Genomic DNA, 22,220 nt, shown 5'->3' with positions numbered 1-22,220 from the left:
TGATCACTATGATGATGGTACTGTGGATAATGCTGTACCCACATTTAATGCCTCTCTCTTTGTATGATCTAGCTGAGGGTATGGTATCATTTATGCTTCTAAGCTCATGCTTGCTTTTCTAATGTGACTTTCACATATACTCACGTGTTTCTGATTTATCTTGGTAAGCCCATTAGTGGTGGTGTTTTAATTGTATAACGTATCCATTTGTCTTATGGTTTGTGCTAAGTAAAATGGTACCTTTTCACTTGCAGAGACAATATATACAATCATTCCTCCTCAGGGCTTGTACTTAAAATATAATAAGCTGTTGTTTGCGCTTCTACAGAATAGAAAGCCAACCTGAAATACCAATATATTACAGAATATGCTCTAATATTGTAGAGCAGGGCACAGTCTGAGCCCCACAGAATAGATTGACATTGGTTACCCACAATTCTGCAGCCAGGCAGCAAACTCTCCAGCTCATTCTGGGGATCCAGATAGCAAGTGAAATGGAGCAAACAGCTGCCTTTCCCTGAATACTACTGGCTCTGTTTTTATTTCTTGGCAATAGACCTGACCTTCTCTTTGAAGGCACCTAGATCTTGCCCAGGTGGGACAAGGTGGACATTCTCATCTGCTGGGCTCTTTGGCAATTGAAGTTCAGACTGTCTGCAAAAATACATGGCCAGGGAGCTAACCATATTTGGACCTAACTAGAAATGAACCAGCTTCACAAGACTGCCAGGCCATTCAACAAGGTCCATCATTCTTGTTTGTTCTTGAACCTTCTTTAAACAGAGCCCCAACACAGAGCCTGTTATATAACGGCTCTTTGCAGAGAATTCAGAAGCTTATCACCTTCTTCTTTCTGACACCTTGTCAAAAGCCAGATGTGCTGCACAAAATCTTCTCCTTCAAAATCTGGCTACCAAATAACTCTGTGGAGCTGTCAGAATACACAGGTTGAACTGACAGGCAAAATGTACACCTACCTTTTCTGAGACTCCTGGCTAGTGGCCATGAATCTTTAAATCTGAAAAACAAATCAAAGTAGTACCTTCAGATGCCCTTTCATGTTTGGGTAGGCCAAGGAGCCAATACCTGCGAAGAGATTAGAAGGAAAGAAACAGCAGTATTACCTTACTACTTCCATGTGGCAGGAGCTCTGTCCAAGTACTGTCTTTGGTGAATTGCCACTAAACTTTTCATGTTACCCAAGCAATAGATGCATGTCTATAAATAATTTGATTTTCTTTTGTAAGATGCCAAGTTAGGCCAAACCAGAAACTTAGCCAGGATATCTAGTGCCAAAGATGAAATTCCCAGAGCTGGAACCAAGACTGGTAGGATGATTGTTCTGAAGTGGTCATAAACAGGAAGAGGCAGAAGTGAGATGGAGCCAAGACCTTTGAGCATTCCAATGATAAAACAAGTTAGGGGAGAGCCAGCTAAACACTAAGCTGGCAGGGCACAAGGTAGGAAATGGAAAAGTAAATGATTCAAAAGCTTAGACACAAGGAAGAGGAAGGCTTCAGTAATTGCCCCAAACAGACGTAGAATGCCTGAAGCTGATTTGTATTATTTTCCTGTCGTCTCACCAGACTAGTAGACTCCAAGTAATTATCCAGTTATGATAAAATATTAACTAGATCATAAAAATGTTCCTACCATATACAACTGATCTTATTTTTCTATTCATTTTAGAGGGTTCCTCCCCAATTGTGTTAGAACAGAATTCTTTCCTGCCTACCTTTCTACAGCCTTTCAATCCACCTATTAGATTGAATTCTTGACTAACATTGATTTATTGTTATTCATATCTAACATGTTTGATTTTCCTAAACATGGAGTCAGTTAGAAAAACTATCTACAATCACAAGATTTTGATAATATGAATGTAGCCAATATTCTTTTTTTTGGTATAGTATTTAATTTTTAATTAAATACCTGCAACCTCAAGTGAAGAAATAACATTGTAAGGAGAGAACTTGCAGATTAGTACATCAAAGAGTCCCATAGAGTTAGTATGAGTTTACATTTTCATTGCTTATTTACATGTCGGTAAAGTTTGTCATGCAAATGCCATGAAAACTAGAGGCTTCTCATTTCATTGATAACATTAAAAATGTATTCATAGGTAGATAAGTTACACTCCAACCAGTCATTCATGCACATTTGTATCTGGAATTATCTCCATAAAATGAAACAGTCAGTGTTCATGCTAATGTTTGGATCACAGAGCTTGATTCTGAAAATCATTGTGTAGCCAATATTCTTAAAGAATTTTCTGTCTTGTTTTCATTCATTTTGGATGACTTGAGGATAATTATATGAGCAAGTGAGACATGTGAGAGAAAATGATGTACTTTCATCCCTTTCATACTTCAAAATAGTATTGCAACAACTTTTTCCTTGACTGTTAAATCTCTGGTGTATTTTCTTATGAAGTAATACATATGTAAATTAGTTCCTTTTTTTTTTTAAGGGAGATCATTCTTCTTGACTTTAAAAAAGGCAGCAGGATCCTTATCTCAAAAAAAAAAATACTAGGCTTGTTAAATCACACCAATAACATGAGCCATGTGGCCAGCACAGGGAGCGAGATGGTGGCCTGGGCTCCCTTGGGCAAAATGCAATCTATCCAAAAGATAACTAAAGCAAAAAAGAGATAGTGATATGGCTCACACAGCAGGGAATTTCCCAAGCTAGTGTAAGAAAGCAAATTGAAGCTCGATACTGCCAAAAAGAACATAAAGAGTATGCTTTCTAGAGCTCTATATTAGCTAAGTCCATATATTGTACATTGATTTTTGATGGAAAGTTATATTTATGAAAATGATAATTTCTAATCTTTCTTCCATGCACAGTGGTAATTGTGTCAGTCTCTCTTAGAATTTTATAATCTTTTTACTTGATCAAAATTAAAATTTAATTTCTATATATTTACTTATTTAACATATCTATTAATTTATTATGTAAATTCACTGAGTTTGGGAATCACTTAATACATTTTTGAGTGCATATTGGTGCCAGCAGAATTTTTTCTCATATATTTTTTATTGTAATTAATAGAAGGGTTACATTATATTCACCACATATAAGGTGCATTTCTTCACATACATTGATACCCTTTCTCATGTCTTTTCCCTCTGCCCACCCCCGCCCTCATCTTGTTTTCCTACCTTCCCTATCCGACTTCAAATAACCAAATACGCATATATACAATATATCAGATAACCAGGTGAAATTCTGTAACAATATGAGATAACCTCGGGACAGCAAAAGAGATGAGAGATAACATACTGCATTAAGGACAACTATCACTCATTATATGGCTTTTGTTTTTATATCTTGGAAATCCTTTCATTTAGAGTCATTCTATATGGCCTTATGTTTTGTTCTATTGTAAATCTCTGCTAGAAGAGCCCAAGGTTTCTACTGATTATGACAAATGAGGGAAACCATTGAGCCTATGTTCCTTTGAGCCTTCCAGCAGAATTTTTGATACTGGAGGACACAAAATCAGTACAGATTTTTCCTTCCCAGTGCTTATAGTAATAGGGATGAGAAATAATAGTACTATGGTACTACTCTACCTTGTTATAATAAATCAACCTCATGGATAATAACAAAAAGTTATGGGGAAAACCTCAGAAATACTGAATGAGAGCATGTTGATTTGTAAAGTTTGGATAAATATTGGTTGATTACAGGTGTTAAAACAAAATTGACCTGACTATATGAATTAAGAGCATAGATCCTCATCCGTATTTGTATTTTCTCTGTGGTTTCATTCAATTTTAGTCATGTTGAACAAGCTAAGCTCAGAGAATATGTTTTGTGTGTCCTTACCAACAATCAAATCCCTTATGAATTTTTTCATTAATTTCCAAATTTCAGTGTTGGTCTATCTCAAAATCTTTAAGAAGAAATATGCAGATTTTCCAAACAATTGGATTATTATAAATAGACAGATGAGTTATGCCTATGTATTGTACTATTTTCTGCCTCATGTATTAGATTTGAATTAACAAAATGTATCATCTCCCTTTCACTGATATTTTGAGTCCAATTTAACTATTGATGTATTTTCAATGGATTGAATTTTATTGGATTTTAATAATCATACTTGATACAGTCTAAACTCCAAGTTATGAAATTATTTTGAGTCACAAAATTACCTGTTTATAAAGCAGAAATGAAGCAAAGTAAGATGAATAATGATACAATACATTGCAATACCATAGGAAATAAAGCATACCACAAGTGGTAAGAATAAGCAATCCATAAACCTTTTACTGTTTTATTATTTATATATGTCTATACAAAATACTAGACCACAGTAGAGACTACAATCTTTTGTGGAAGTCTTCATAAAAAATGTTTTAAGTCTTCAGTCTTAGAAGATGAAGTATGGTAGGAAGAGTCTCCAGAAGTTAGGCAGTCCATGAAATGCTTGCATGAGTTTAGACAAAAATGGTGCCGTTAGCAAGGAAGGCCTAAGATTCATTACAACCTCAGGAGTCGAACTCTCCTATTGAATTCTTGTCCTCAGAGAGATCTTAAAAGTTAACAGAGTTGACTTCCTGCTCTTGGCTAACTGTCACAATAGCTAATCATCACTTTTAATGTTGCTAATGAACAGGTCACTGTGAGTTTTGGTCACTATTATAGAGACTGTATTTTGTAATTTTAGGATCTCGGTGTGTGGGTAGATTAGAATTTACAGGGAAGAGGTGGATCTCTAATCTTGTATTTACATATACTCCCAAAAGCATCTGGATATTTAGAACTGTAAAATATAAGAACTATTTCCTATATGCTTTACAGTGCACACAATTCCAAGTGCAGTAACATGGAACATACCTTCCCTTCCTCCCCCTCCAACCAGTCCTGTGGCTTGAACTCAGAACTTATGCCCTGTCTTAGAACTCTTGTGCTCAACACTGGCAATCTACCACTTTGAGCCACAGTTCTACTTCTGGAGTTTTGTGACTAATTGGAGATAAAAAAAAAAGTCTCATGGACATTCCTGCTCAGGTGATCTTTGACAGTGGTCTTCAGATCTCAGCCTCCTGAGTACTAAAATTACAAGCATGAGTCACTGGCACTAGGCAAGAACCACATCTATTAGAAAACACTTGCTAAAAAGTAGTTTTACTAAGTGTTACTTACCTGTCATTGCCTGCTCTGGCATCAGAGTCTTGAAATTGTCTATGACAAGATCTGGAGGATTAAAGAATTAAAGGTTTTGTTTCAAATTTAACCATATTTATATAAACAATGAAAGACAGGCCTGCTAACAATGTCTGACAATTTACTAATGAACTGGTAAATTCATCATGCCTTATTGTAGCTAAACTAGTAATCTTCAGTCTAGACTGATCCTTCTTTCCAGTTCTTCTGATCTTTCATGTCATCATGTTCTTTATCTATCCTCCTTGAGATGTTTGCCTGAGTCTTCACAGTGTATCTTTGCTTAGAAACATCAGCTGTATTTCCAAGGAGTTCTTGGTCAAATGTGTTCCACCAAGGGCTGCCTTTGCTTCTCGTCCTCAAGCCAGACTTTAGTTCCTGTCTTAATCTGAACATTCTGTTCTCTTCTCAATGTTCTGTTCCACTGTGTCTTGCCACAATCCAAAACCAATTCAGTGATAGAAGAGGGGGCTTTATTTTGTGACTGAAGTGTACCTGAAAGTACTTTCTGCCAGTGGGAAGAAAGGCAGACAAATTCAGGGACCCTAGTCTGTAGCACCTAAGGACATCTTAAGTGACTATAGTCAGTAGTAACAAAGGCAATGTGCATAAGTATTATTATATCTACTATGTACATAAGCATTATTATATTTAATTTTCGGCATGATCCTTTGGGAAATATCCTACTGGTGCTTCAGAAGTAAAGCATACAGTGCAAGCAAATAGAGAAATCATTAGAGGAACCAATGTCACCTAATTCACATCTAAGACCGCTTCAGCTCAAAATCATTAGAACTCTGACAGCTTTCTCTTCATTGTGTCGAAGGAATTATACCTTTGTTTTGTTTTTTCATTTGATTACCATCTGATTGGATATATTATAACTAACAATGTTCATTTATCCAATTAAAAGTCTAATTCATTCCAGTGCATGGAAGCAGAAGCAAAAAATTATAAGGCAATAAAGTAACGTAAATTATTTCATTATTCAAGAAAATTAGAACAATACTGACAATTATGCATAGAATCGCTTTTGAAAAGAACCCAAGGCTATTAAGTTAAAACAAATTAATTAAAAAAATAAAGTCTAGCTTGTATAGAAGTGACAATCAAATGTAATTATATTTATAGACCAGTAACCGCTGCCAATTCAGAAAGAAAATTTACCATGAATACTGTGAGTATTTATTTGCTGAAAAGAATAATTCTTAACTTTTAGTGTTTTCCTCCAGTCTAATGTTCTCCCAACTAAGCTATTTTGGCAAGGATTCTCTTAGTGTTTTCCTATCAGAAATTCCAACACCAGTCTAGGCAAGTACTCCACAGCACGTATTAAATCTGACCAGAACAAGTACTTTTTTGGTCAGTTCTTGAATATGGAAAGAAAGTTGGGGATTGGTGATATTATACTGCCAAGGAACATAAAACATCAGAGACCAAGTTTGAGTCCAAATCTTGGTAAAAAAAGAAAAGGCAATGAGGTATGAATGTGTTTATTGATGCATGATATAGTGTAACTTTAAAAATAATGCCAACATGTTTTTATTACTTTAAGACAGAAAAAAAATAGCTTAGTATGTAGACAGAATTTGTCAATATAAGTGAATATCTACTATTAGTTTAGCTAAGGATTAATCATGTATAAGCTAGAAATATGACTTGCTCATTACTTAGTAGAGTAGTATTTATAAACCGTACATCATCCTTTGGTTGTGTACTGAGAGAGAAAAAAAGCACTAAGGTTAGTGATCTAGTTTTGGTCATTGAGTTTTAAAACATGGACCTTTTCAAAAGTCAACTCACCAGAAAATGGTTGGGAAACTTGAATTTAATCATATAAAGACAAAGATGCACACTCCTTTTTCTTTAAAAGATGTCCACTGTCTTAAGGCAAGATAAGCAATTTGAAATGATATTTCTTTTTTCATATATTTTTATTGTAATTAATAGAAGGGTTACATTATATTTGCCAGATAGAAGGTACATTAATTCACATACATTGATACCCTTTCTCATGTCTTGGTCCCCATTTCCCTCCCCCCACCTCCACCCCTCATTTTGTTTCCTCCCCTTCCCTAACCAATTTCAAATAACCAAATACAAATATATCCAATATATCAGATAACAAAGTAAGATACTGTAACAATATGAGATAATCAAGGAATAGCAAAAGAGATGAGAGATATCATAGTACGTTAAGGACAACAATCACTCTTTATATGGCTTTTGTTTCTATATCCTAGAGGTCCTTTCATTTAGCGTCATACTGTATGTCCTTATATATCTAGGTTTTGTTCTGTTGCAAATCTCTGCTAGGAGAGACCAAGGTTTCTACTGATTATGACAAATGAGGGAAACCATTGAGCCTATCTTCCTCTGAGTCTGGCTTACTTAACTTAATATGATTTTTTCTAAGTCTTTGTCCCCCCTCCTTTTTTATTATCAAGGTGATATTTACAGGGGTTATAGTTGCATTTATAAGGTAATGAGTACATTTCTTCTTGAACATTGTTACCTCTTCCCATGTTTTTCTCCCACTTTCCCCCCCCTCCCAAGTTTCAAAGTTCATTTCCCACATATTGGTTTGTGAACGTCATTGTCACACTGGTTCATTCCTTGTCCTTTGTCTCATCCTCTTGTTTATCGCCTTCCCTTCCTTGATTAGAATAAGCAAATAAATGTATATACAATGCACCAGGTACCAATCAGATATAGCAACAACTGGGAATAAACCATAAGGGGGGAAAAAGAAAAAGGAAAAAACCCCAAAACACAATAATAAAAAAGATAACTTCACATAGTACATTAAAAACAACAATCACACAAATAAACCACTTGTTACCATGTCCTAGGGTGCATTTTGCTTAGCCTCACCCTACATGGCCATGTGTACATAGCTTTTGAGCTATTGTGCCCCTTTGAAAAATCCTAGACATATGCTAATGATTACAGATGAGGGAAACCATGGAGCCTATGTTCCTTTGAGTCTAGCTTACTTAATATTCCATTTTCCAAGTCTTTCTATTTCGTTATGAATGGAACAATTTACCTACATCTCAAAACATTAAATCACTCAAATCTGCAACGAAACAACCATCCCATTAAAAGATGTCTTTTAACCTTAAAGACTTAAAGAAAGAGCTCTAAAGAGGAAATAAGAATGGCCTATAGGCACATGAAGAAATACTTGACATCTCTGCTCATAAAAGAAATGCAAATCCAAGCAACTTTGAGATTCCACCTCACTCCAGTTAGAATGGCCATTATGAAGCAATAATAACATGGTTAGAATAATAATATGGTTAGAAGGGATCCTACTACCCTATTTGTGGGAGTGTAAACTTGTTCAAACACTCTGGAAAGCAGTGTGGAGGTCCTCAAAAGAACTAAACACAGAGCTCCTGTATGACCCAGCAATCCTACTCCTGAGCCTTCACCTAAATGTCCAGAAATGAGGTCATACTAAACCTACCAATAGAGCACTATTTACCATAGCTAAGATATGGAACCAACCCATATGACCCTCACCAGATGAGTGGATCAAGAAGACGTGGTATATATATTGTGGAATTCTATGCTGCCATCAGAAAGAAGAACAGTACCCCCCCCCTTTTTAAAGGGGAGTAATTCAGGAGAACACAAGGATTAAGGTCATCCTTTTCCACAATGGCATTGCTTATGTTTATCTGACTTCCTTATTTGGTCTGAGAAAACCAACTTAAGATATTTGGAGGCAAGTGATGTAATAGAACAAGTGCTAATAACTGCTTTTGCAATAACCTCAAAGAAAATAAAGTATCTAGGAATTAACTAAGAATATAAAGGGCCTTTTTGATGAAAACTTTAAAATCCTGAAAAAGGACATTAAAGCAGAATTGAGGAAATTGAAAAACCTCCCATGTTCCTGGATTGGAAGAATCAACATCATGAAAAAGGCAATCTTGCCAAGGGCTATCTACAAATTCAATGCAATACCCATCAATATCCCAATGTCATTCTTTAAAGAAACAGAAGAGGCAATCCAAAATTTCATATGGAATAATAAAAGACCCTGTATAAGAAAAAAACAATTTTTAGAAGAAAGAACAGCGCGGGAGGAATTTCAATACCAAACTTTAAACTCTATTACAGAGCTATAGTGACCAAAACAGCTTGGTACTGGCACAAGAATAGGCCTGAAGACCAATGGAATAGAACTAAGACCCAGATATTAAACCACAGACCTATGGCCACCTAATCTTTGATAAGAGAGCCAAAAAAAATAGAATGGAAGAAAGAGAGCCTCTTCAACAAGTGGTGCTGGCAGAACTGGTTAAGCACCTGCAGAAAACTAAAGTTGGATCCTTCTGTGTCACCCTGCACCAGGATTAACTCCAAATGGATCAAAGACCTGGAGGTAAAAGCTGACACACTGAAAACTTTACAAGAAGGAATAGGAGATACACTAGTTCTCCTGGGCCCAGGTCGAAACTTTCTTAATAAGGACCCAGAAACACAACAAATAAGAGAAAATCTGGACAAGTGGGACTGCATTAAACTGCAGAGCTTCTGTATGGCAAAGGACATACCTAGCAAAACTAACTAGAAAGGCTACAGAGTGGGAGAAGATCTTCACTAACCATTCAGTGGACAAAGGCCTCATATCTAAAATAAATCAACAGCTCAAAAAATTGAATCATTCTAAAACGAATCTCCAAAGAAACAACCATCCCATTAAAAGATGGGCCAAAGACTTAAAGAGAGTCTTCTCTGAAGAAGAAATAAGAATGGCCTATAGACACATGAAGAAATGCTCCACATCTCTGGCCATAAAAGAAATGCAAATCAAAACAACTCTGAAATTCCACCTCACTCCAGTTAGAATGGCCAGGATCAAGAAAACTAATAACAACAGATGCTGGAGGGGATGTGGCCAGGAGGGATCACTACTACACTGTTGGTGGGAGTGCAAACTTGTTCAACCACTATGGAAAGCAGTTCCTCGAAAGGCCTGATGTTTTAAAGCCATGTTTTCATCCCCCTGGAATTTTAACATTCTCTACATCTGTAATTTCCAAGATTTTTCTTCACTTTTTTAATGGCAAAAAGCAAAGGATGATTGACTTTCTAAGTAGAAAAAAATTATACAGAACATGTTGAGTAATTTAAAGGATCAGTAGATGTGCTTGAGAATCAGATTCAAAATCAAATACTCAAGGAAAATAACCTGAGCCATATCTGCAAGAACTTAAAGGAAAACCATTACCTTATCAACTCCATTGAATGGTGATAGTTCTATTGGCAGCTTTCAACACTCCCTCAGAAACAGCTCTCGGTAGGAGACAGCAGAGCTTCTGGAATTTAGTCACTTCTTTCTTTTTTAAAGCTTGTATATTTACTACAACTTCCAATAAAAGGAATGGTGTTAAGGCTAAATATCCCTGTTTTGTTTATTGCCTTCAAAAGAAAAATGTGAATTTTCTTCGGTACATCATTACATACTTGTTCAAAGAATGCTAAGGAACTCATCTTCAATTCATAGATTTCTAAGAGTTTAGGAATCTTAAGAAGTCATGTTTTTATATTTAAAGTAAGAACTTTTGAATATTATCAGATGTTTCTTATAAACAGATAGTTTTTAAACCATTGCACTACTGTGGAACAATAAGGTTCTAACGTTTAAATTTAAATTTAATTTTGTTGTAAAGGTGATATTCAGAGGGGTTGCAGTTACAGGTAATGAGTATATTTCTTGTTGGACATTGTTACCCTCTCCCATTTTTCTCCCACTTTCCCGATGACTCCTCCCTCCACAAGTTGCAACGTTCATTTCCAACCTAGTGGCAATGAGTATCACTGTTGCTTTGGCTCCCTTTGTCCTTTGTCTCACCATGTTGTTATTTCCTTTCCCTTCCCCAAATCAGATTAATGTATTTACAGGACAGAGGATTACAGACTCAAACACAGTGACTATAAAGGGCAATCCAAATGAAAAAAGAAGACAGAACTTGACACAGTATACTAAAAACAGCAACAAAACCTTCTTCTTCCTTCTATATCTTGGAGTTCATTTAGATTAGCATCATTTTCTATGGTCATATGTATGGAGTTATTGAGCTATTGTGATCATTTGCTAGAATTATCCTAGAAATACACTGATTATTACAAATGAGGAAAACTATGGAGCTTAAAGAACCCCAAAGAGAATAAGGTTTAACTTTCTTATTTTCATGGGAGTTACTCCCACTCAATCATGGTAGGATAAATTATAATGTCATACCCTGGTTTGGAGAAAAGCTGCTGGAATTTGGCTGTCTCCATTACATTCTAGGTTTTGTTATGACTATTTCTTGTGACCATAGAAAAGGAACTTAGCTCCTGTAAAACTATGTTTGTCATCTGCAAAGTCAGGAAGATAAATAACAATATTACACAAGAGTTGTGTACAAATAATTTGAGATCTTGAAAACAACAGTGTGTGGCCCATAGTGAATGCAGCCAAGTCAATACCTATATTTGTAGTTTTACTATCTGTTAATGTAATGATAATCTTAATATTGTATGCATTTTTCCAAAATATTTCCAGATAAGATTGGCTTGTGATTTTCTTTTAGAATGGTATTTTTTTTCAATTGTCTTTGACGTATTTCTGCATAAAGATTTTTTTTGGTATATACTGGAGAATTTCATTGTACATAATTTATAATCTAAGTCATTTTTTTCATATATTTTTATTGTAAGTAATAGAAGGGTTACATTATATTCACTAGATAGAAGGTACATTACCTCACAAATATTGATACCCTTTCTCATGTCATGGTCCCCATTTCTCTCCCCTTCTTCCCCCCCTCATCTTGATTTCCCCCCTTCCCTATCCTATTTTAATAACCAATTAAGCATATATAAAATATATCAGATAACAAGGTGAAATATTGTAACAATATGAGATAACCAAGGGACAGCAAAAGAGATGAGAGATAACATAGTACGTTAAGGACAACAATCACTCATTATATGGCTTTTGTTTCTATATCCTGGAGGTCCTCACATTTAGCATCATACTGTACGGCCTTATATATCTAGATTTTGTTCTATTGTAAATCTCTGCTAGGAGAGCCCATGGTTTCTACTGATTATGACAAATGAGGGAAACCATCGTGCCTATGTTCCTTTGAGTCTGGCTTACTTCACTTAATAGGATTTTTTCTAAGTCTTCCCATTTCCTTACAAATGGGGCAATACCATTCTTTCTGGCAGCAGCATAGAATTCCATTGTGTATAAATACCACATCTTGTTGATCCACTCATCAACTGAAGGACATCTGGGTTGGTTCCATATCTTTGCTATGCTGTGCTGCAATGAACATCGTTGTGCTTGTTTCTGGATGATTGGGTAAATGCCAAGTAGTGGAAAGCAATGCATCTCAATATCTGTATATTCCAGATGACTTTAAACAGTATTTGCATTTCTATTTAAGCAATGAAAATTACAGTAATAAGTTGTCTAAATATAGTTCTCTATCAAGTTTTCCATTTTTCCACAACTTTTATCTTTCCAAGTGTTCCATTTAACTTAATTTTAATCAGTTTGTGCTTTCTTAGGATGTAATTTATTGTTGTATAGTAATGATTTCAAATTTTATATATTCTACAAAATACTTTCTGAATAAGCTGTGAATCTTCTTAAATACCATTTTCTACTGTATTTTACATTATGTTACAACACTAATGGCTGTCATTCCTCATCTTTGTGCCAAAAAAGTATCAAGTCTGTCATTGACTCAGATAGATTAAAGTCTAGACATTATCAGTATTTCTCAACACATTTACTCTCTATTAATTCCCATTTTATTTCCATTTCTGGCATAGTATATTCAGGCTTATACTCAGGACTTTGCACTATCTCTTGGATTTCTTTGCTCAAAGCTGGTATCCTATTGCTTTGGCCATGACTTCACTTCTATTTTGCTAGCTTGTGAAGCTAGGAGGCTTGCAAATTTTTCTGCCTGAGCTCAGGTTAAAAACATGATCCTCAGATCTCAGACTCCTGAAGAATTTGTAAAATGTGAGCTGCCAGTACTCAACTTCTTGACTATTTTTAAGTTATTTTTGTTCATTATTTCAATATCTAGTTAATTCCTTTTATGTTTTAGTTTAAAACAAGACATTGTAGGCTAAAGTGCTTTGTAATTTGATTGAATCCCATATTTTTGATGAATTTATTACTTTAATATACTCCAAAACTTTTTATTTTAAATTCACCTTTTAAGAATTAATTTAAAATTTAAGCTCTATATTTTATAGCTTTCTCCATTTAATTTATAATTTTATTACCATGAAGTCCAGAAATTTGATCTCTATAATTCCCCTGATCTCTCTCTAATGCTTTGATTATTTTAGCAAGAAACCTAATGACAGTGAGAGTCAAACAGGTAGACTTAGAGAATACTATTAGAGATAAAAATTCTTTTCTTTATGTTTTAGTATATTTTAAAACAAAATATATTATGTTATGTTTATTATCCATAATTTACCATCATTTGCATGTTTTAATGCTCAACCTAGATTAAAATATGTGTCAATGAAATCAAAATGCCTACTTTAATCTTTAACTAAGATTTGTTCTAGTTTTGTTTTAAATTTCCTATACATGAAGTTCATTTTCTATGCTCTAGTATGAAAGTATTATGGATGTTATTAAAGTATTGACTAAATTGTATTTGCTGTAATTTAGAGTTAATTTTAATTTTTGAAGTTCCTCAAACCTAAGATTGTACTTTTAAAAGTATTCATGTTTTATTCGTTATTTTTGCAGAACATGGTTGGAGAGTGGGCATTGCCAGAAGAGTTGATTGAAAATTTACCACCCACCAACAATAATATATTAGGCCATGTACTTCACAGACTAATAGAAAAATCCCTTCCTCCTCAAATTGAGCCAACAGAACCTGAAATACCTTCATTAGCTGTTAAGGGATGCTTACTGGGGAAAACACTTAGTGGAAAAACTAGCATTCTAAAGGCCTTGCAAAAAGGTAGGACTTTGTATTTCTTTTTATTATTTATTTACTATGTGCAGCTTTAACTGCCCATGTCTATGCGAACTTACAAACCTCTCTGCTGATTAATTAGAGAATCTCCACATCAATACAGGTGTAATAAGATGATCATGTATCATGTTGCCCAGGCCCCAGTTACTCAGTCTTAAAAATGAGAGAAGTAGTGACACATGCTTCAGAACGAGTAATCTTGACAGAATTATGCTAAACAAGGGAAGCCATCCACGAAAGATCACAGCACATGTCATGCATATGAAATACCTCCAAATATGCAAATTCACAGAGGAAAAAACAAAACAGTTGGTATGTGCCAGAGGAATGCAGAGGAGAATAGGGGGTATTTACCTAATGGAGATTGGTTTCTTTTTGGTTGATGACATTCTTTCCTGGAATAGTTTTGATGAATTGTGAGTGTCTAAATGCTTCAAGTGATTAAAATGATCCATAATGAAAAAAAAATCACCTTCATCTAAAAGTTATTTCTAAGGTGCCCCCAAGTATAGTGTTGTAGTGCAGAGCCAGAGCACAAGGACCAAATGTCAGTTACTAAGTGTAGTATTCTTTATTTTAAGAAGTCTTCTGTGCTTTAGATTTTCCTATTCAGGTACTTTCTATTGACACTCTTGTCCAAGAAGCCATCCAAGCATTTCATGACAAAGAACAAATGACAGAGGTCCCACCAATTCAGGAAGAGACTAAAGAACAAGCTGTACCCAGTGTACAGGAGGAAGAGAGTAAAGAAATCCAGGCAAGTGTGATCTCAAGTTTTCTTACAACTAAGTGTACTAGAGATAGGAATCTCAGCGGAATCCAGAAATCCTCTAGATAAGAGCTCTTTTCAATAATGTTCCAGAGAGTAAATATTTAAGGTTTTATGGACAAAATCAAGATGTACATATATACAAGTGAAAAAAATCCTCACGATGCCAACTTTGGCCCACACTGGTTTTCCTGTATGGAACATCCAGAGTGGCGGCTCAGTAGGCTGGAGACAATTCTCCAAAGGATAAAACCAGTGTCTGGTGGATGAGAGTGGGCAATGATTGAACTGCAGGCTTATGAAGATGGGATATGGGTCTGCAGGGGAAACTGATGTGACTGACTTCCGGGCTAGAATCCAACAAGTTGCTCCTAGATAACTGGCAATATTGAGGTTCCCAGTCTGCAGCTGGAGATAAATGCAGATTCGAGGCCAAACCTAGAGAGTGGATGAGGCAAGAACTGGAACCCAGAAGGGGACAAAGATAGAAGAAGATGCCTGGGTTAGTCTTCAGGGTAACCAAACTAGGCCACTTGAACGATGTCCTTGGCCATGTAAAAGGCTTGGTATGATAAATTTCATTCACAGTGATAATATGCATTATCCATGATGCAGAATAACTGGGCATAGGAATGGAGAGAGCCTCTCTATAGCATTTATGCCCATCACACTTACATTGCTTACCTGGATCATGTTCCTTTCAGCTTTGCATCTCATTTAATTGTTCCATGAAGATTCTGAGGGGCTTGAAGGGCTAGAAAAAGGGGATCCCATTTTGAGAATCATTAATGTGGTTTTGAACCCCTTATTTTACTATATGGTATTCCATAAACTCTGTTCTTCTTATTAGGTTCCATTTTATTTTCAAAATAGTAGGTTTTTCTTTTTTTTTTTTTTACCAGTCCTGGGTCTTGAACTCAGGGAGGCCCTGGGCATTTCTCAAGGCTTTCTCAAGGCTAGCACTCCACCACTTGACCCACAGTACCACTTCCAGCTTTTTTCTGTGTATGTGGTACTAAGGAATCAAACCCGGGTCTTTGTGCATGCTAGACAAGCACTCTACCACTAGGCCAAACTCCAGACCCAAAATAACATTTTTTAAGAGAGAAAATGAAAACCATTTAAAAGATAAACCTTCCCACAGGTTACTGTACTTTACAAGGAGAGTCTGAAGAGGTTTATATAACTAATGTCATTGTATATTCCATTTTAAATCCTTACTTAAATTTATGAAGATATAACACAACAATGTTAATCACTCCCTCTGCTCCTTTCCTCTCTTCCCACCTCCTCTTCTTTCTTCCCTCTGTATCATCTCTCTGTGCTTTTTGTGTACCCCCCCCCTCTCTCTGTCTCTCTCTCTTTCTCTCTGTTTTCTCCCAAAAGGATTCACATAGCCCACCAAAACTATTATCAGCTGGTCCAGTTTCAGATGGAGTATTACCAGAAGCAGAAGGTAAAACACTAAGTAAAACATTAAATCATCTATCCTGTACATTAGAGAGATAGACAAATCAGTATGAACATGTGTGAGCATAAACATTCTCTCAGAGAAAGAAATGAGAGATGGGGGAGACTTGCAAGGTGGTCTACCAACACTGCAGAGAAAGCAACAACAACGAACCCTTATGAAAAACTAAGGATAATGTTGACTACTACACGAGAATCCCTTTTACCATCCTTCAAATAGTGGCTTCGTTTTGTTCTTAGAACAGCCAGGATATATCATCCTCACTCTCCTGGTTTTGCACTCTTTCCTGTATCTCATTGCTGTTAAATACTTTGGATTTTTAAACATTTATGTTAGTGAAGGGTTTTCCATTAGAAACCTCTTCCTCATATTCTAGTACAAAGCACAAATTTTATTGTGATTTAGCATTACTAATGTATAGCAAAAGTTACTAAGCCTTCGACTCTTCCACAGCATGAGTTTTTAGTTTCTTAAAGCATTATCAGTCTCTTCCTCCATTTCTCCAGTTATTTTGTTATTTCATTTCTTTCTTTTCTTTTTCTTTTTTTTTTTTTTTTGTGGGTCATGGGGCTTAAACTAGGGCTGGATGCTGACCCTGAGCTTTTGAGCTCAAGGCTACCACCCTACGTGGCATTGTCCCTGAGCTCTTTAGTTCAAGGTTACCACTTTACCCTTGAGTCAAGCCCCACTTCCTGTTTTCTAGAAGTTAATTGGAGATAAGCGTCTCAGGTCCTTTTGTGGCTGGGCTGGCTTTGAGCCTCGATCCTCAGATCTCAACCTCCTAAGTAGCTAGGATCACAGGTGTGATCTTAAAAGATCATTTTTATTGGGTTTCTCATTGACTTTGTAAATGTGTCTATTACAACCAGACTGAAAATTTCTTGTTTTTTCCATAAAATTTCACTAAATTCCCCTTTCATTGCTGCTGTAGTTGTTGACTTATGGGTATATGTATTATCTATTACTTGATAAACCAGAGAAAAGTTAAAACGTTATTTGTAACATTTTAGAAACTTATTACTGAGAAAGCTGATTTTGTGGGAAAAAATGAACTATGTTAACATATTCTAATGGTTGTGATGAGTTCAGTCCCTGCCAGAAGGAAGGAAGTGGAAGCTATCAAGGCAGGCAGTGGCTGGCAATGTAATGCCTTCTAATGGAAGTGAACACCCAGCTGTGTTAACTCTAGACCTTCCTGCCTCCTGGTTTCTCATTCACGGTTGAATCTCACCACCCTTATAGTCAAAACCAAGGAGGCACAAACACTTACATGGCTATGAAACAGAAGCACATAAGGTCTATTCTTACTAGCTTCTCTATTACTAGGTACTGATGCTGATAAAATACCAACCGTTGAAGATAATAGTGTCCCCAAAGTAAGTATTACATCTAATTTTGATTACTAGTATATTAAAATGTGTTATAATACATGACCTTTACTGTATCCTTAGATGGCATGAAATAGCATTGTTCTTTGCTTTAATTTGAAATTATATCTGAGAGTAAGAGATTGGCTAATTTAAGTTTACTAATATGAGGTTTTCTTTTTATTCTCAGTATTCTGAAACAGTAGAAATTGCTATTCCATTTTTCTAGATAAAGTAAAATATGTACATTCTTTAAGTTTTGGATGTATAGAAAATTTGGTGTTATATGTTTCACCTTTACTTCTTACTTTATGCATTTAATTTCTGTCCCATACACTCTTTGCATTAAAGGAAATTTTCCAGAATTTAGTGACTAGGCAATTTTTTAATAATCTAGAAATTAAAAGTTTATAGAAATTGTTTTTGAAAGAAAGCTAGTACTTCAATAAATAGTGTTGTTTTACTGTATTTTGAAGCACATTTTGTCATCAAATAATCAGATTAATCACATAGGACTTCATTTACTTTATTTGTATTTCATTTGTTCACCTTTATTGGACATTTCATTATGTAAAATAATTTTTCAGTATTTCAAATTTTAAACCTGTTAAATATGGGAAAGGTCTGAACTAGGAATATGACTAATGGAGAGTAAAGTGGGTTTTGAAAAAACAATAAAGGTAGGATTGCTAATTTACTCTGAATTTGAACTATGAATTGGCAGAAAAGCTTGAATTTTTTAATGATACAAGTGATATATTTGGATCAAAAGGAAATTTGTTAAGGATTTTGAGAAGAGAAGCAACATCATTTGACATAAAATACTCCAGTGGCTGAATTCAGAAACAGATACTGAAAAGTCTCTGTTGTAGTGATACTATGTATCTTGTGTCAGACTAACCTTCTGACAAATAATGATTATAAATGAAACCAAATGAAGGATGATAAATCAAAACAACCATTGATTAAGCATCTAAACTTAGGCTGAAAATGTCTGGGACTTGGTCATTGAAAGAAGAGAAGTTGACTGCACAAAATCCATGTGAAGACCTATCTTTGCTGAGATGGATGTACCCCCCATTTGCCAGAAATGAGTGGCTAGCGCTTATTCTTTCTGGTGCAATGGGGATTCCTGCAGATGAAAATTCAAAAATGAGATCTTGAAAGAAGCCTGGGAGAGAGCTCCAAAAATGTCTCAAACTCTGCATACAAATTTTCCTTAAATGTTTACCTCAGTCCAGAACTGTGCTCAAGTGCTCAGTGATTTCACCAGAGAGAATGACTAATTGCTTTCCCTGCAGTCATTGCAAATTTAACTTTTAAACTGCCTTTATTTTACCACTCCCTGTTTTGTTTTGCTTTGCCTTGTTCTTCCCAGCTCAGTGTACGTGCTCAGCTTGGTGCAGAATCAGAGCAGTTGCTGAAGAAAGGAAAAAGCGTTCCAGACACATTGCTGGTTAACATCATGGTTAATGCTATTAAGTATGTACTGTATTTTTCTTTCTGGTATCTATGTGACGTGTCAGTATCAAAAGTTACAGAAATACGGTTCTTTGTGTTTTTAATATCTAATGGTATTTAAACACACAGTAGGACATATTTACATAGATTTCTCTGCCTGTATTTAGATTAGCTGTGGTGTGTGGGAAACATTAAAACATAGAAGAAATGAGATTTTTGGAGAGTTTTCTTTGAATTGTGCATCTGGTATAGACTCCTCCTTAAAGGATTATATTCAACATTTAAGTTGCTTCTCAGTTATGATGTTTCTAGAAATTATACCACAGAGCCTCTGTCCTAAGAATTACAAACTATCTTATTCTAATAATTGTAACGTTTCTTGGAATAGTCATATGTTTTAGCTATGGAATTCTTTGTTTCAAGAAAAAAATTGAGTACACATGACATCACACATAAAGTGCCGCTTCACTTTGGTATTAATAGGCCAACTGGACAATTTGGACCCCATCATTAGACTTCTGTTTCCCTACCACTTCCACCACCTCTGCTGCTCCTGAAGCACAGCCATAGGTCCCTCAGTAGCTTTGACACCTTTGACCCAGTCCAGTGAAGAAAGAAATGTAAAGTGTTCCTGGTAGGTATCTGGCTGATGGCGTGGAGTCCAGGTTTCCTGAATCCCTGCTATCTAAGGTCCACACTTGACAACTGAACAAGTGTGACTCTTACCTGCTCCTCTCACCAAGGTGTATCCTGAGGCTGGCTCATGGGGAGAAGGCGATATCCTCCAGGAAATTCACTTTCCCTACGAGTCCACAAATCCAATCGATATAAAATGTTTTATTGAACTCTGGAGAAGTCGTAAAACAAAGTATAGGCATTTCTTACTCTTAAAAACCTAATAAGGGAAATAGAGATCTGCACAAAGCTTGATTTTCAGGTAGGATCACTGGGTTAGAGCAAGTAGCTCAAATAGTTCTATAATGTTGACCACATAATGGAATCTCTTTGGCCCTTTGTTTCTCACTTCTTCCTGCCACCCAGTCAGGAGGATCATATGCAGGTGCCCAGGCAGACTTAGAACTTTCTAGAAAGAGTATTCTATTAGCATGCTCTCCAACAGAGAAAGGGGGAAAATGCCTTTTCATCCAAAGGGTAACATCTCACTTTTGCAAATTTGAAACTTTAGAACAAAGCTAAAGTTTATGGCCTTTTACAATGCAGTTGCCGACAAAGATAAATTCTTGAAGCACACATTTTCTATAGAAGAGGACTTAGTTCTTGGTCCATATCCTTCCAAAATTTATAATTGAATTAAGATCTAAAAACACTCACTTGAATTTTGAAGTGGAGACTATGTCGCTGGTGTGGTGAAATGAGGGACAATCAGTGGAGCTTGGATCAGGCTGTTATGAATCGGCAGTGGGATGGGAAGGTGTCTTCAGGTAAACGGGGAATAATTAGCCTGTGCTACTTCTGTACTGGGGTTATAAATTGGCCAGTCTTTTCATCTTCAAATCATCTAGTGTGACACATTATACCATTGTATAGAGGAGAAAGCAGAGCTGTAAGACAACTTATAAAGGCAAACTAGAAGTCACAATGCAAAATGGTAGAGAGATCAATTTGTTTGAAATAAACATTCAAAATTGCGAGACATTAAAAGTTTTTAGACATCTATTGTATCTAGGTCATTTCAAATATATGTGAAAGCCTCTGGAATAGATTTAAAGAGAAGCAAGGACTAACAGAAGCATTTTAAGCAAGGGAACAAAGGTAGCACTTTAGTTAGCCTAACCTTTTAGCTATAAAGAAATGAAATCCATGCAGTACGAGATTGAGGAGCTGAAAGAAAAGCAAAAGCAAGACTCATTGTGTTAGTAATTGTAAAGTATGTGTGTCTATCAAAACATTAATGGATGATCTTGTTTTAATCTAGTGAGATACCCATGCATCAAGGCTGGGTCCTTGATGGTTTTCCAATGACCTTAAATCAAGCTCAGCTCCTGGAAGAAGCTCTTATGGGCTATAACAGAGGCTTCATAGAAGCAGAGAGAAAGAAAACACAAATACCTACACTGGCCATTGATCCTACATCTTCCAGAGAAGTACCTCCTCCCTCTCCAGCATTTGATTTTGTTGTATTACTGGATATTTCAGATACTTCTTCACTGAATCGCCTGGGTAAGCTGGATACTTTTCTCTTGACACTAATTGCATTTCTTTGTTCTCTGACTATATCAGTGACTATTTCTATTTGCACTTGTAAGAAAGAATCCATTTAGCCTTGGACAGAATGATCTAGCTGAGGCCTCTTGCCCCTTTTGTCAAACTGACAGCTTTCCTGGCACAGGGCTTACTTTTTGAGAATTTCATGCTCTTGATGATTTCCTAGTATATCTTGACTTTACTACATCATGCACTCACTAATGCAAGCATTGCATATATTTGCATGTGCATAATCCTCATGGTGATCATTAACAGATCAATGCCATAAACAATGGTCTGGTCATATCCTTTCTTAGATTATGTGTTACTTACTTCCAGGAGCAAGTTATCAGTTGGCAAAAGTCCAAACCTGAGAGGTTGATTTTTTTTGACAAAATCTATGATTTAAGTTTTTTCATCTCCCAGTATTTCATTCTGCAAATTAAGTACATAAGAGTTGAAGTACATGTTCTTGCTAGTTACAAGATATTTGAACTTGAAAAGATTTCATTGATTTTTTAAAAAATACATTTTAAGAAAAAAAATCTTGCTCTGCTCCCAGGCTGGATTCAAACGTTTAAGTTCAAATGATCTTCACCTCAGCTTCCTGATCTAGGACTAGGATCGAGGACCTAGGACTACACACCAAACCTCAATTTTTCAACATATGATAGGATGGATTACTATAATGTAGAAAGCATTCATGAAATTATAGTTAAACATTTTGGATTGATTTG

The 22,220-nt window shown here is 35.7% G+C and overlaps 1 protein-coding gene and 1 long non-coding RNA gene across 3 annotated transcripts in view; one reads left to right on the top strand and one right to left on the bottom strand.

Annotated features, from left to right (window-relative positions):
* The window catches only part of Spef2 (sperm flagellar and cilia associated 2), a 148,734-nt gene that overhangs the window by 45,983 nt on the left and 80,531 nt on the right, over positions 1–22,220 (top strand). The window contains exons 11-16 of the mRNA XM_090332052.1: positions 13,976–14,195; positions 14,810–14,973; positions 16,366–16,435; positions 17,777–17,826; positions 19,196–19,299; positions 21,215–21,459. Coding sequence (XP_090188178.1) covers positions 13,976–14,195; positions 14,810–14,973; positions 16,366–16,435; positions 17,777–17,826; positions 19,196–19,299; positions 21,215–21,459 — 853 coding nt within the window. The remainder of the gene's footprint in view (positions 1–13,975; positions 14,196–14,809; positions 14,974–16,365; positions 16,436–17,776; positions 17,827–19,195; positions 19,300–21,214; positions 21,460–22,220) is intronic.
* LOC150064586 (uncharacterized) lies at positions 798–20,208 on the bottom strand. 2 transcript variants are annotated; one of them, XR_016535281.1, is made up of 3 exons: positions 20,005–20,208; positions 15,664–15,733; positions 798–1,018 (listed from the first exon to the last, which is right to left on the bottom strand). It is a non-coding gene; the product is annotated as an uncharacterized LOC150064586 (long non-coding RNA). The 2 variants fall into 2 exon arrangements; XR_016535280.1 differs by lacking the exon at positions 798–1,018 and adding an exon at positions 5,361–5,689.

The sequence above is a fragment of the Megascapheus bottae genome, chromosome 4, assembly GCF_031878675.1.
Source record: "Megascapheus bottae isolate mThoBot1 chromosome 4, mThoBot2.hap1, whole genome shotgun sequence".
Classification (NCBI taxonomy): Eukaryota; Metazoa; Chordata; class Mammalia; order Rodentia; family Geomyidae; genus Megascapheus; species Megascapheus bottae.
The sequence above is the reverse complement of the archived record's forward strand: the minus strand, read 5'-3'. Positions and strand labels throughout refer to the sequence as shown.